Source organism: Aspergillus tanneri (assembly GCF_003426965.1).
Source record: "Aspergillus tanneri strain NIH1004 chromosome Unknown AapTan_2_pilon_pilon_pilon, whole genome shotgun sequence".
NCBI lineage: Eukaryota > Fungi > Ascomycota > Eurotiomycetes > Eurotiales > Aspergillaceae > Aspergillus > Aspergillus tanneri.
This window is the reverse complement of record NW_022984629.1, coordinates 5,005,572-5,021,252: the sequence shown is the minus strand read 5'-3', so window position 1 is coordinate 5,021,252 and position 15,681 is coordinate 5,005,572. Positions and strand designations below refer to the sequence as shown.

Sequence of the window (15,681 nt, the reverse complement as noted above, 5' to 3'; positions counted from 1 at the left end):
GGCCAGTATTAAGATCAGTACAGTGGAAGTAGCCTGAGATACTAGTAACTGATCATGAATTTTTACCCTGACTGGATGTGTTACAGGGTACATACATATGTAAAGATGGGTTATAGTGTCACTCAGATAACTTCTAGCCCAAACAATAGCTAGTTTTATGGGATTCTTCCCTCGGTTGACCGATGTTGTCGACGACGGGGAGACAACCACGGTGTCCTTACTCCGCAGTAGATGGGCCCAGAGACACACGACAAATCTAAAATAAACTACTGGAGAACTACCAGTCAGACTGTCAAACATGTACGGAGTAGCCTTGGAGTTCGCACCAAAATTAGCAGCCAAGCGAAATGAAGTCTGTCCTCTGAGACCAGTATGAGTGGAGAAGCTTGATTGTATGATGTTACAGTCCGGTGCTTCGACTGTAGCGGGTCTACCGGTCCGAACTATAAAGGGCCACGCTACCAACATGACATGATGTGACATATTAGCCTATTATGTAATGGTCGAGCTGAGCAGATGTTGCTGTATACTGATCACATTTATCCTGGGAAGAATATGTAAGTCTCTCGAGTGTTTGAAACCAGCCCGTATTTATACTCTGTACGGAGTCCATCTATCCTAATCTCACCAAGTCGAGGTCGAAAGTACAATCTCAAATTTTGACGCGAACCATTGGAACGTGATGAACACGGATCGCGTAGTTGTTCCCACCGATCGGGAGAACTAATTGAACCCACTATCCAAATGGCCTGATTGCTGGACTGATTGCATTGTGGTAGTCAATGAAGTGGTCTCTACTTACTAGGTAGGTACCATTCTTTCTTTCTCCCCCCTTCAACCACGAGTCGACCTGTCGATCGCTATGGGAGATGCATAACCGAGAATGAAAATGGCAAAAAATAGGGGAATGGGTGTTCTAATTTGACTGCCAGAGACAGTTCTCAGCCTCCCAGTCCTGTTTAATCTCGTGGAGTTCCGATCGTAATTAAAGCGTCCAAGCCGTTAGACCTTCCGCCAGTCGCGCGCAGGCACTAACCTCCACGGAACAGTACCCAGGAGGTACTGTGTACACCAAGACACTAAGTCCGGTGCCGGGATTGTGGGTAGTCGCAATTTATCAGCCAGTCAACCAGCGACACACAATACAACTTCATCCATGTGATACTCTCCCAATGATTTCTTTTTTTTTTTTAAAGATGGACCCGAAACCATATGCTATCCTAGACTAACAGGCCGCCACGCCAACACTAGTCGATCTCTCAGCCCGTCCGGCATTGGTCTCGCATCGAGATCGGTAATGATTATCGAAAAGCCCACGAGAGATCCGACTGCCGACTACTGACCGGAATCAATGTGATTGAACGATTGAGACAGAGTTTTAGGCAGTGGAACTGACTAGGCTGAGAGCTGATTCTTTCCAACTATCCCGCATATAGCCCACTCCCCCGTGTTGGATATACTTTCCATGAAATCCTGTTGATCGGATTAGCCATTATGTCATACCGCGTAGACCTAAGTTCTATATCCAGGACTTTCAGCACTGTAGTGGAGCCAGTTGGGCTGAGACTCATTTTTCAGCTTTCTATCACCAGCTGACGGCAGACGACATACCAGCAACAGAGACCCAGGAGCACAAATCATCCACGATGATCTCGCGAGCCATGGTCTGGAACTTAGCGTACAATTTGAAAGTTTATAAAATGGACTACCCACATTCCGAACACCCGTATATCCCTAACACCGCGTAGAATCCTTATAAGCAGGGGAAAAAAAAAATTTTACCATCACTATCAAATAAGCTTGCCATTCAAAACATAAGGCATTTAAACTGGCATTTAAAGATTTATCTGCAGCTTTTTTAGCCATTAATTCATTGCCCTCAGGCCCTCTGGCTATGATACATTCAGTTTGTTCCTTGGCCTTCTGCGCAGCCTTCATGATTTGTTCGATATTGCTGAGCCTAGTATTTGAGTCTTTTACAACCTGCTTGTTGATTTTTGGCTTCTTCAAGGTCTTGACTTTAAATTGCAGGTGGGAAATAAATCATCTTGGAAAGCTTGGGTCGTATTCAATTTAATTGGCCAATGTGCTCGCTCATTTTCTGAAGGAAAATCTGGGCACATCTGGTAATTTTGGATCTTTGAAGTAGCTGAAATACTTTATAGTCCTGGTGTTCATTCCTAGAGGCGGAATGAAGTAATTGAGTCTCAGAAGCTGGCTAAATAGAGGGAGGAGTTGAAGGTATTGGAGGATCGAAGCGTACAAAGCGGATATTAAGTCTATTCTCTTCATTAAATGGGTATAAACCAGCTCCTTTGTAGCCACTTCGTAGTATAGATTCATTGAATACTGAACTGCGAGTCTTCTGGTAGCATTGAATAAAGGGCTTCTTAGGTGGGGCTGCATCACCCAAAAAGTGAGAGATTGTACCTCACTTCGTTAATGAGGTTTAACATTTGAAAATGTGCCAACATCCAGAGGTTGAAGAACATGGCTAGTATGTGGTGGAAGGAATAATTCTTGAAATCTATTTACATGGCACTGCGAATAATAATTCAATGTGTTCATGACTTCCATGGCCATCTAAAATTAATAGTTTGTAGTTTCTCAAAGCCAGAGAGCCAGTCTTTTCCCAATGGTTAAGAGTCGCCATTAATACGAATAATTCGGACGCAATTTCACGCGTTCGGGTAATGGTAGGAGAAAATCCCTGTACATCTTGGCTTATATTCCAGTCAGCAAGGTAGCTCTCTTGAACTGGTGTCAATCACTGAGAAGCTTGATGAGTAATAGTCCTTTCAAACGCGCCCTTCATCTGGCCATGAAGAGTAGAGAGGTAATTCTATGACTTTTAAAATCTTTAAGAGCTGCTTGAATAGCTCTCTCGCGAGCTTCCATATTGAAGGGTATTTGGTGGTATGGTAGGTGATTGTTTTGATAATGTAGGATTTTACTGTGTTCGGTATATACGGGTAGCTCATCTTCTCCCACATCTGCACGCGGGGGTTCTCCCCATCACATGAGCAGCTCAATTAACATATTTTGCTACACAAATGGCCTATTTCCAAGTACATAGCTACTGCCTGACGAAGAAATAAAATAAATTAAATTATAGATTTCATCCCAGTACAAGGGACAAACCCACGCAAGGACTTCGCAGGAGCGCGTTACACATTGAAGAAAATCACAAAATAGTTTACAAGAATAGAAAGTCTTAACTACACAGCTGCAAGGGGAGGGCGGAGAAATAGCTCGGGCAATAAATTGTTGGCATTAACGGTTTTCGATAGGCTATATTGGTTGAACCGGTCGATCAATAGTTTGTCCCTAGACACTCTCCCAGGGGAAAAAAGAAATAAGATTAATTCGATCCCTCCTGGAATGATATGTGGCGTACCCTGTTGCAAGGGTCCAAGTGCCAAGGTCTGCAGGTACTGGGAATATGGAACTACGTATGTCCCATAGGTTCTTAATTTATCTTTTACTTTATCTTTTCTTATTAGGTCTGTAGTGGACTTATAGAAAGCCTATATATGGTTCCTGCATTCTTGGACTTTTTTTAATAGTACAATGCTAAACACACTGCTGTAGCAATACACAAAATGGCTAAATGATTCTGAGATTTTGAAGAGAAAGTCCTATGAAAGAAGATGCTTGAAAGCAAGATTGAATTTAGTTATCTCCAGCCCTAACTTATATAGAACATATAATAGAATATATATAACAACAGTGTAGTCCGAATGACTTGATCTACATATGCAGAGTGCAGCGTCGAATGGATACCGAAAACACTGCTGCAGGTATCTCCCCTCGAGGAAAGTAATAGAGATGAATAATCGAATGCATCGATCTAATTGAGGCGTACAGAATAGCATAGTAGTCGAGATCTGAATATCTATACAAGAGACTGAGTTCATTCTATATTAAATAGTAACAACCGATAGCTTCCCTGCATTAACTGCATATAAACTAATATTCTTCCTTTCACTACAGATTATATTATAGAATAGCGGAGCTAAAAATTATGTTTGCTGTAAATGTAAGGACAGCCATATGGGCAGCCTGCATATCGCCCAAGGTAAGGAGCCGGTGTACAAAACCGTTCATACATGCGTAGATATTAATGGCCACAGTGTCTTCTCGTTTAATCCAGATTTCGAGGCCTTTTAATATTAGAAGGCATGAGATGAGAGCACTTACAATAGTTACCTACTAGCTTTGTTATAATTAAAACTCCAATACTTCCAGCCCTCGAAAAGCTTCTTTAATTCTCGAGTTCTGGCCTATTCTAATACTATTCTCTACAGAGTATATACGTTACTTTTTTAACATCATCTCTATCTTGTTAAACTAGATATTTGGATTCTATAGCTTCTCTGGCACTGACGCGGGTATTGCTTGGGAGGGCATCTCATTATCATAAGCCTCGCAGCTTCCTATAGCTAAAAGGTGAAGTTTGCGAGGGCGAAAGTTAATTACAGGGTGTCACCATTGCCATAGGCAAAGAGCTCGGTGAGAATCTGATATGCAAAGATCTTATATAACATTGACAAACATTAGCGGCATTAGATAGCTATGTATTACTAACTCCATAGTGCTCGTACCTATGAAGCTGATCCGCCCAGATGAAGAGCACCAACTGACTATATCTGTTTAAAGAATGCATCGCAAGGTCTTATTATTTCACTTCTAAGCCTCTACGTCTATATTTGCTGCGTGGGTCTTCGTCTATTCGCCTACGCTCTTTAGAGTGACTTGTGCATTCCAAGGTGAAAATGGACATTCCCTGACGCACATAGGTAAAGCGATCCCATATTCTGATTACCTATCAACCAACACTAAAGGCTTATGACAACATTTGCAAGTAGGACTTAAGTGCCATTTGTCTTAGATACATCTATTGGTAAGTCATAGTACATCTAGTAGCCCAAATCATTACTCGATTCCAGGACTAAGCACTTGACAAGAGCAACGACAGTCATCCGGTTGAGAACAGAATTCGGCTCAGTATTCGGGTCCCTCCAAAAAGGGATCTCACCGAGTGATGTAGTTGACCGGCTCATAAGATAAGCGACATATCTGTCGCAATTCTGACGACATCGCCCGTGTTTCCATTCCCAGCCCAGACAGCACTTGCGGATATGACCGTCTTACTTCCTCTGACAAAAGGCAATCCAATACTTTTTTAAGAGCGGCAGATTCATTTTAGGACCATATAGAGTAACACCACGATTCGCATCATCGGTACTAGGCAGAGTAAGCATAGCCATTTATTTTGATACTTCGGGTTCTTCTTTAATTATTTTCATGAAGCCCACATCGTTCACATTGCCTATCATGTTGTAAAGTTGTGTTCCCCCAAGGGCACCACAAAAGCTCTTGGCTCCATAGTTTAAAATCCGTTTCCCGGAACGCTTACCTCCTGGAAAGGCACATTTGAAGGAAGCAGGTGCTGAAGCACTGATATCTCCAGCCAGCATCTCCAACACTTGTCAAATCTCCTCTTGAATGTTGCAGGGTACACATCTTTGCATAGTCTATGCAAGTCATGCGCAACAAACTGAACACGTGCAACGTATCCCAGAGGCCATTTCCACAAGCGACTGACCGCAATAAGATGCATACGCAGCTCGGTATCCAGAAGCATTGCTGTGTTGGAACACTGTTAGTGCATTTGTCACGCAGAATAATGCTATTAAAGTCACACAAGAGATAACAGTGAATGTAGTCAATTTATACTTCACAAGTGGACAGAGCTGAAGGTCATTTAAAGAGTTGCTTTGAATTTCTCGTATGAGTTGCTATTAAGTGCCACTATGTGCGCCCTTTCTGCCGTAATTTTATCAGGGAGCATGCTGAGGGATGATCCTGTCCCTTGGCTATAGGGGTTGGATGAGTGACTGCGATCAGTATTGACTATGAACCCTGAACAGGAGGTTGCGCTTGGAGCAAACAACTAATATCTATAGACTTCCTGTTACAGAATCTAATGCGAGGTTTGCTTGAATTATAGGCCCGAGGGGAGGAGGTTAACAACACGATATTATGAAATATATGGTTGTCGAAACCACCGTTTTCCCACATGTCGAGCGAATCGGAACAAGTAATACGGATCGGTGTGGTTAATGATAGTTCTGAACTGGGTTTCAACAAAACCCAATCAAAATACTATAGCAGCTAAGGAGAGGCAGGAAGCAGCTGTCGATATAATATCTATTCTGAAAATTAGCCTCAGCTCGGAATTCAGCGAAGATAAATATATGGTATTGGAGCATGTATTAATCAGAACCTGTTGTGTTCTTGTATAGGCATAAAGAGAACCGGAACTGTCCGAAGCCCGCTGAGAATGGTTTAGCTCTTCTAAATGCCAATATCTTCTTCTCTTCTTTTCTATCTTCTTACCTGAATCCACCGGGAAAGAATGGATATTCGTATTAGCAAAGATCTTGGTAGTCGTCTGCGGCTATTCCGCACTTATATACAGTTTCTAGACTGACTGACAAACTAAGCACCAGGAATGCGCCGTCTATTCGATTAGTAGGGTGGCACAGTCATTACTTATTCAAAATCCTAGTGACTCATTGGCTTGCGTGGTATTCCGATTGCGCGATGTGGTCCGGTGCAGGCCAGCGACTAGGGCACTCGCCATGGTGAGGGGTTATCAACTAATGCCGGTAGGTTAGTCTGTTAATAGAGGCTCGTGCTTGTTCGGACTGTTTTGAACTGTTGAAAAAGTAAATCAAGAGGGTAAAAATATTTAGATTTCTACCTATACTAAGCTTGTTTATATTAAGGTCGCTTTGCTGGTTGAAATAATGCTGACTGTCAGGCATGAACAGGAAAGAGCCCGGCAATTGAGCAACCGCCTTGTAACAAAACTGGCACCGATGTAAATTTAATCAACTATCTAAAAGGGTACGAACTATAATGACCAACAGATTTAGAGTACGTACGTTGGAAGTTAAAATAGGATTCCAGTTCCTGACATTACATTCCTCTCACGTGACGTTAATTTATTGGCCAGAATGAGGCTATTGTTGCTGACTAAATGCTCACCATGTCACTAACCTAAATCGAGTTAGCCCAATTGGCTCATGGGGAACATAATCGGTTCCATGCTTCATCGTGGCAGAACGAATGTGTAAGTCCTCAACACATTTGTATCAGGTCTAGTGATATTGGCGCCGGTCGCACAATGAATACCACAAAAGGTACGAGCTATCAGAGGCTGTTGTACTGGACAACTGCCTTCTTTTTCCGATTAATGATACTTTTTAGTATGGACAACCCTTATAACAAACACCGACTACCTCCCAGGCCTTTTGGGCCTTGATTACTCCCTCAAGAAAGTCGGCTCGAAATACCCACTTGTTGTTCTTTATACGGATTCATTTCCTGCCGATGGCCATGCAGCTATTGATGCCCGGGGCATACTGAAGCAGCATGTGCCTTATCTTCTTCCGTCGGTTTCGAAGGACTTTACCAACGATGTGCGCTTCTACGATTGCTGGAGCAAGCTTACACCATTCTCACTCATTGAATATGAGCGAGTTGTGCAGCTGGATAGTGATATGTTGGTCCTTCAAAACATGGATGAGTTGATGGATATAGACTTGGATCCGCCGGACATGGCTGGGACAGGAAATCGCGTCTTCGCTGCTAGCCATGCCTGTGTCTGCAATCCACTCCACAAGCAGCACTACCCCAAAGACTGGTATGTCGTATCTGGTTTCCCATAGAATCGCCAATAATGTGGTCCGAATCATATACTAACATCACGAAACCTGGAAGGGTACCGGCCAACTGTGCGTACACTTTTCAACATGGTACTCCCGAGGAAGCCCAAGTAACTGGTGCTCCTCCGACTACAGGGTTAGGAATGCCCAATGGAGGGCTTCAAGTTGTGAACCCGTCTCGAGCAATCTATGACAAAATTATCGGCCAGCTTTCTACTTCTGCAGCCTCGGAGTACGACTTTGCAGACCAGTCTCTTCTCTCAGACATATTTCACGGTCGTTGGGTCGCTCTTCCATATATCTATAATGCGCTTAAAACATTGCGGTGGGACGGTGTGCATGATGCTATCTGGCGGGATGAGAATGTGAAGAACGTACACTACATACTCAGTCCTAAGCCTTGGGATGAAAGTGAAGATGTCCGCAAAGGCCGTACAGGGACAGAGCAGAGCCGGGACCCGTCACATTCATGGTGGTGGACGTTGAATGAAGAGAGATTAATGAAGGAAAAAGAGGCAGGTATAATAGACAAACTTTAGCTCATTTTTCTGTAAGTTCGAGCCTTCAGAAATACTCCAAAGCTCTGGCATTGTTTCATTACAAAAGGCCATTGATATTCCCTGGCCCCAGTAATGTCCAATTGCCAGATAAAGAGCTTAGATTACGGGACATGGCGTCCTTCAGGCCTTTAGCTTACGTCCGGAGGACACTATCTGATCTGGCATACATGCTGGAATACAGGTTCAGAGAAGAGCTATCATCTTACTCACAAAATCTCTGCGCTAATTTACCTATTTTTGCGCAGGATTCACGAGTGAAGAATGATATCATGGCGCTCATAAATAAGTCCATGGACAAAGCGAGTAGAAGACGGGAGATAAAGTTAGCAGCTCGCTCACCGCACCCCGTAGATATACCCTCAAGTGTATTGCTATCAACCATGGCACTTATTTACACCTATACTATATTCATCCTGAAACAACCAAAAAAAACCAGTTCAGTCTCCAGGTTATTCAAATACACGATAGATATAAATATTCGAGAGTACCCATTGTCTCAATTGCCTTATTACCAGATCATAAGCGCCATCCTTCGCCTTTTCTTCTACTGTTCCTATCTTGTACGCTTTATTCAGCGCGTGGCCACAATTCTCCATTTTCCATGAGCACCACTTTCTCCATGTGAAGCCCTGATCCTCTTTACTAACTCCTCCGCTTCCAGACACAGATTGTCGCGAGCACAAGTAATGACGAGTGTATTTTGCTGAAAGCTCTCAGCATCAGCATAGGACGGTGATATTCTAGGGCTCCTTCTATCAACAGCAACAGGGATAACTATCCATAAAAACATCCAACATCCAGGGAGAGGACTACCATGCTGATTGGGCACGACCTTATTAAAGTGATCCTTTTTCAGATCAGATGGTGGATCGAATGTATGATATATCGGAAAGTTCCCTAGGGAATAACTGGGAACTGGCGACGAGGACCAAATTCCCACCTGCGCTGAAGCCGGAGATAGCGATACGGGACGAGTCAAAATCCCATGGATGCGAAAATACCCATTTCACTATCCTCCAGTCGCTCGGTGCGGGAAAAGGATATTCGGGTGCTAGACTGTAGGCGACTTTGAATACTCTGCACTCTGTGTCTTGAGCGACTTACGAGCTAATTCATCGTTTGTACCGTACCATGAGATTATGAATCCACTTCCGTGGAAGTTCAGGAGAATGCGTGCTGGTTTGGACACCCGGGATTTGTAGACATTTACTTTAATCGTTGCGACTCAGTAGCCGAAGAATTACATCTGGTTTCGCAAGGTCGGTATTAAGTTCCAGCGAAAAGCAATTTCGAGACGGATGTAGGTGAAAAGTTTCACGGCTATGACACGACCAGGAGAGCTGTAAGAAGAATGAATGGTATTTTATTGCATGGAAGGGTCATTCGAAGTATGCCTTTGTCCAAAATAGTGAGGGAGGAAAAAAAACTAGTAGAATGAAGAAGGCAAGGAAGTGAGAAGTGCGAAGACTAAAGGTAGTAGATCTAGAGGACCGAACACCCGAGGAATTTTGGGAAGCTGGGAACTCGTGCTCTAGACAGAATAGCATTCAAGCTAGTGATCCTTGAACGAACTATATGTGCTGCATCTCCAGTGCGATGTCAAGAAAGTTGCAACTACGCTAAAGAAGCCGCGTACATTTACGCCCTTCCGGGAAACTTAAGGAGGGTAAAATGGAAGAGGATGGCCTGGTGGACCCGACAAGCAGGCACAGGTCTATAACGATGGCCATCCTCTCACCTAAGAGGGCCAAGACATGCTAAGAATGCTTGTAGTTGAAAGCCAGCAGTCAGGATGTGGGTACCAGAGAAGCAAAAGTACTGCGAAAATAAATAACATGTGTCGGCGGTGGAGTTAAGGTCGCAGAAAGCAAGAATCCTGGGGACTCGGGGTGATACTTTGAAGTGACATGGTGGTCTGTTAGCGCTGTGGATGACGGGTTACGTGGGCTACTAGAAATAAAGGTATATCGAGCGGTTCCAGGCTGTCGACGTTGAAGAATTGATGTCGGAGTAGAAGCCAGCTGTTCTGACGACTGTGCCTGCCCACGTGATGTGCAGACAGCAAAAAAGTACTGGTTGACAGCGAGCAGAAAATATCCGTGGGTGACCCAGCACGAACATTACTTGCAACAGAATTAACGGGTATATGGACTCGGCATGTCTTTTATCAAATTCAGACTAGATAGCCCTACTGAACGCTCGACCCCTATAGCAGCAGCTGTGTTTCGAACATCATCAAGGTGGCAAGATGGTCACGCTTAGCACAAATCACCCACCAACCTTCTTTCCCAAGAATTATCCATTGAAAGAATATGCACTACCTCTCCAACTACTCATGCAGAACAGAATTTGAGAGTCGTAGCAGGTAATCAGAATCTCGGTGTCCCCAGAATTGACTCTACAGCTCGTTGCAGCAAAAAGTTGGAACCAATCTGACGAGGCCATATTTTTGGTTTATATCTAATTCAAATCATAGAAGAATAAATATCTCACGGCGCAATGCTACCTGTATCGATTGTAAAAGCTCCAAAACTCGTTGCGAAAGGCCCCCTAATGGAGCGAAGGAAAAATGCCGGCGGTGCCTGAGGTTGAACAAGGAGTGTGGCCTGAACCGGTCAAAACGGTCAGTACCTTTTGTTGAAGATTCACCACTGCTAGCAACCTGAGAATTACACGTGCTACAGCCTCAACTTGAAACATCTTCATATGACCCTGCAAACGATGCAAAAAATGAGCCCCTTGACACCAATTCTAACTTGGAGCAAGAGGCATCTGCCGCATTTTTGGAGGGGTTCACAGAAGCCCGACTATGTGATCAGCAGAATTAAAAAGCCTGTTTGAGTGTGGCTGATTGGTCGTGACAGCTTCACGGTCACTACCATGCGTTGGGAAGAAGCAGCTCAATGTAAAGGTCGACTCTATTCTCAGTTCTAAGACAGCTGATCAGGTCTTTCACTACTACATCGACAGCCTCGCTCCGAAATGCCCCATGGTTGTGTTTCCACCCGGGACAACAGGTAAGCTTGTAAGAGAGACAAAGCCATTACTACTCCTATCCATACTTAGCGTTGCCTGCGCTAGATACTGCACTGTCGCTAAACAGAGAGAGTTGGCGGTTGCATTAAGGGGCTATCTAGCAGACAGTGTTGATGTTCGAGGTGAGAAGTTGCTCGAACTCATTCAAGCGCTCCGAGTCGCGTCGCTCTGGTACAGAGCCACAGACTCTTACAGGCAGATGAACCTGAATCAGCTGGCTCACATCGCAACCACCATGGCCGTAAATCGGGCTGGAAAAGGTCGAGGTGTTTCAGCCGGTTGGCAAAACCCAGGACAACTGGGGCCGCATAGAGGCACAGCGGGCATGACTCGGCTGTTTTCTCCTATCTGCGAGGTAATTGTTGCACTGTTCGATCGACTTCGGGGATTGACCAAATCTTAATCTGTCCCTGATTCCGAGACGGCCCAGTACAACTACTTCGACTGCAAAAATGGACGACTATCTTACTGACCTACAGCGGACCCAGGAATCCCCTACAGTTGTCTTCTTTATCGAGCTTTTAAAGACGGAGCGTCTTTGCCACGTCATAGATCAGGAGCTATTCCCGAGCGACTCTACCTCGTCGATATGCGTACGGGACCTCGAAACCATAAAGACAAAATTCAGGACTGTCAATCTCGAGTTGACTGCTGCCCCTTCAACCAATAGATTCAATGCAAAAGTGGAAGTACCTTTGCAAATCGCAATACCTTACAATGCATGTTGTAGATAACTGACAGCTGGGTACCGATTAGTTCTTGTTAACTTTGGCAGGTTTGCCAGTTCACTGTATGCGCATGAGCTGGCGTGGCATGTCGATCACAGCATACATGAGTTTGCGGCACACTTTACTGCAAATTCTTTGAAGACATGCGACTTTGTCGATGCGCAGTATTTGAATACATCCCCCTTGTCTATGCTTCAATCTATCATAGCTATGTCACAAGGCTTGCTTGATGCATTTCTCGGGCTGTCAGTAACCGATATGCTTGCCTCACCATCACATATTACGACGGTCGTGTGATATACGCAGTCATATTTTTGATGAAATGCACAAAGCAATCACGGTATTAGCAAAGGGAGTCGGCGACTTCATCCATGCCGACGAATTGCGCCTGGAAGCATACCTCGAGCAGCTTATTGTCCTTTCGAAGCGCCTCATCGGGAACGATGAACGAAATTCTCTGAGCAGAGTATTCCTGATAATGACCCAACTGAGAGACTGGCTCTATTTGCATCCATTTAAAACCCTGTCCTCGGCAGACGAAACCGAAGGGATGGGGAGTTTACGGTTTCAGACCGACAATGGACAATTGAACTCTGCATTTCAGGCGACGACAGGGATTCCCAGCGGTCCGTTATTAGCTTGGTTGACATTAGAACCGCATGTGGACCTAAAGCATTGCGGACAGCTAGATATACCTGGATCGAAACTTGAAGAGCTTATCCCGCCTGCCATGGCTTCTTGCTCTCCCCCACATACAGCGGAGACGGTAGTTTGGGGTACCTCGGCGTATGTTGACACTGATGATTGGTTTTGGGAGTTCTTCAATATTGACATGCTTAATTAGCCCGTCGCACACCAGGCAAGTGGCGGCAATGGCTTCCTACATGGTTCTTATGAGAGAGAAAGCCTTAATTATCTAACACGAGTCACCTATCTATATGGTTAACTTCAGCCCCTGCATGGACAAGTTCTTTAACTATAGCTTTACTTTCTCCTAGGGCAGCGCAAGAAACAGCTGTCATATCTTTATTATTTGGATGCTCGATATTAGCACCCGCCAGAATGAGAGAGTGGACAACTTTATAATAGCTATAGTAGGAGGCGCATAAAAGAGCAGTATCACTGTTATTATTAGCCCTGTTAACTTCGGCTCCCGCGTGGAGCAGTACCTTGACTAAATCGCGATATCTATTTTCTACCGTGTTAAAAAGGGCGGTGCAACCGTCCATGCTGGCATGGTTAACTTCAGCTCCTGCTTGGACAAGATCCTTAGCTATAGTTTCATGTCCATTCTGGGCGGCCCAAAAAAGTGCTGTCCATCCAATAATATTAATATAGTGGATTTGTGCATTGTTTTTAAGAAGTATTCGAACAACCTCCTGGTTACCTCTTTCTGCAGCAATGCTTAGAGGAGTCCTTCTATTATTAGAAGCGGTATTGATATTGGCATGGTTTTTTAGTGATAGAAGCACTGTTCCTATCTCCCCTTCCAAACAGGTCCACGCAAGGGCCGAAGATCCGTTCTGATATAAGTTGTAACTGTAAAGAATATAAATAACCTGGTGATAAACCAGCCGGGATGTTTGAGCAAGTAATAATATGTCTTTTTTAGAGTCACGGAACTCGGCTACTATTTATACAAGCTCTGTGCACAAAGTTGCGAAACTTATCTAGGTAAAGGTTAGTAAATAAAGATTAGATTCCTCCAGCAGATGTAGTCTTCCTACCTTTTCGACCAGACTAGTATTCTTATTAAATATCTAAGGACAGGGCAGTGTTAGAAGGAATACAAAAGATACATAGAAGAAAGGGCCCCCAAAAATCTATATATAATTACATTTACATCTATCAACCAACTTTGGTGTCTCCACTACTGACGCTCTGTCAAAGAACGGTCAAGCAATATTAAAAGGCAGATGTCCAGGATACTTAGAATTACTATCTTTGTTTACTACCGGAAAATTAACCGTGGTTTGCAGAGCCTGTTAGGAGAGCCATCGAGGCTGTTAACATGTCGATTTTGGTCGAGGTTTAGTGTGAGTATAATATTCCCCAAGTAGATGGATTATTGCCTCTAGGCTATATACATCGCTTGCGTTATCTCCTGTTGATTATAGGTCAAAGTAATCGTACAAGTCAGCGGCATGTCAGGAAAGCAAGGGGAGGGGAGGGAGCTAAGGTACACATTGAGAACCAAGCTTTAAAACAGTGATATATTACAAGTCTTTTTAATAACCATACAAGTCACAATGAAGTTACGTTAAATACAGACAGTAACTTACCCAGGGGAAACGAGTGGCCTGGGAAATTTTCATTAGAATCAGAGTGACAAAATTCAATTTCACTTCAGTAATCCTCTATCAGGCTATGTTGAATACGCCCAAACAGATCTACTATCGGTCGGTCCAAGAGCCCAAATACTAAGTACACAGCCTTCATAAATCTCCGAACCAGTCTAGCAAAAGTCGCTGTTGCCAGATCCACCATCCTGGCAACCACCACCACAGTAAGAGATAAAAGAGATGTCTCCGTTGTTTCCTCCATTACAGTGGAAAAGAGACTCGCGAATGTGTGCATCATCAGTTGGCTGGTTGGATGCCTCCAGGGCACTGTTCACTTGGGCGGCATAGTTTCCTAATGTCTGGGTCAATATCTATCTCTAACATAAAACAGAGTACTGTGGATGTCAGTCATTATAGCATACCGATACCGAGGAGGTTATAGCCACAGTAGTTGAGACTGGTCTTGCAGTTGTTCGCAGCGGCGAAGGGAGCAATGGCGCCCAGAACAGCAAGGGTGACAGTAGCAATCTTAACCATTTTGATGGTGATGAAATAAAGACTTCAAAGAACGAAATTGACGACGATTCTGAGAAATAATGCACGGATATTCAATGATACTACCCTGAGGATGATTGTAGATGATGATTTCAAAATCTTTAGAGAGGTATTGTCGACCTTTTTATAAGATAGAGAAGCCCCTGAACTAGATATTGCTTATTGCTGATCCTAAGCCTTTTGTTTCTTTGCTTACAGCCGTAGACATTCGTGCATTTTGCGGACTTCTAAAATCTCACTGTCTGACGCTACCAGTACTCGGAGGATCCGGCATCCCTCTGCGGATGGCAAGAAACTAGTAGATCTTCAATCCATCGTGTTTTGGGCATCTAAATGGAGTACAGACCAAACAGCACCGCAAATACAAAACACAAGGTCCTTGCCGTAATCTTGGTTGATTGGCTTGATATTTGGGGTTACCTTACGTTTGCGAAGGTCTAAATGGTGGGTATAGACATGAAGCGATCTGGAGCAGATTTAATACCGACATAGTATCCCTTAGTACTGGTTTTTATTTTTTAGTAACTACCTGACCACCGATGCTGGGGCAGGAACTATGCAACGTGAGTTATGACAAATGTAAAGCTAAGCAATACCCTAGGCCAATCGTCGATGCTTGGCTGTCTTGACCCTCAGCCTTGCAGGAATTAATTCTCCACAATTCCCAGGAAACTTTATCATTGGGTAGGTGTTAAATGGAAACCTTCAGCTCTGATGCTGTCACTGGATGAGAGAAATTATAGCTGGAGCCACCTCATCACCGACAGGCAGTGCAGCTGGAGCG

At 44.0% G+C, this 15,681-nt stretch overlaps 4 protein-coding genes across 4 annotated transcripts; 3 read left to right on the top strand and 1 right to left on the bottom strand.

Moving 5' to 3' along the window:
- Window positions 1-7,137: 7,137 nt before the first annotated feature.
- Window positions 7,138-8,275, top strand: ATNIH1004_001587 (uncharacterized protein; the record flags this gene model as incomplete). The annotated part of the gene is made up of 3 exons (XM_033566286.1): window positions 7,138-7,141; window positions 7,318-7,714; window positions 7,792-8,275. The coding sequence occupies 3 exons, from the start codon at window positions 7,138-7,140 to the stop codon at window positions 8,273-8,275; spliced, it is 885 nt and encodes a 294-aa protein (XP_033432043.1).
- Window positions 8,276-10,865: 2,590 nt separating this feature from the next.
- ATNIH1004_001586 (uncharacterized protein) lies at window positions 10,866-11,735 on the top strand (the record flags this gene model as incomplete). The annotated part of the gene is made up of 4 exons (XM_033566285.1): window positions 10,866-10,919; window positions 10,981-11,107; window positions 11,161-11,321; window positions 11,400-11,735. The coding sequence occupies 4 exons, from the start codon at window positions 10,866-10,868 to the stop codon at window positions 11,733-11,735; spliced, it is 678 nt and encodes a 225-aa protein (XP_033432042.1).
- A 49-nt stretch (window positions 11,736-11,784) lies between these two features.
- ATNIH1004_001585 (uncharacterized protein) lies at window positions 11,785-12,904 on the top strand (the record flags this gene model as incomplete). Its single annotated transcript, XM_033566284.1, has 3 exons — window positions 11,785-12,058; window positions 12,089-12,305; window positions 12,367-12,904. 3 exons carry the CDS (start codon window positions 11,785-11,787, stop codon window positions 12,902-12,904), a joined length of 1,029 nt encoding a protein of 342 aa, XP_033432041.1.
- A 1,611-nt stretch (window positions 12,905-14,515) lies between these two features.
- On the bottom strand, window positions 14,516-14,879 carry ATNIH1004_001584 (uncharacterized protein; the record flags this gene model as incomplete). Its single annotated transcript, XM_033566283.1, has 2 exons — window positions 14,516-14,694; window positions 14,765-14,879. The coding sequence occupies 2 exons, from the start codon at window positions 14,877-14,879 to the stop codon at window positions 14,516-14,518; spliced, it is 294 nt and encodes a 97-aa protein (XP_033432040.1).
- Between the last annotated feature and the right edge of the window lie 802 nt (window positions 14,880-15,681).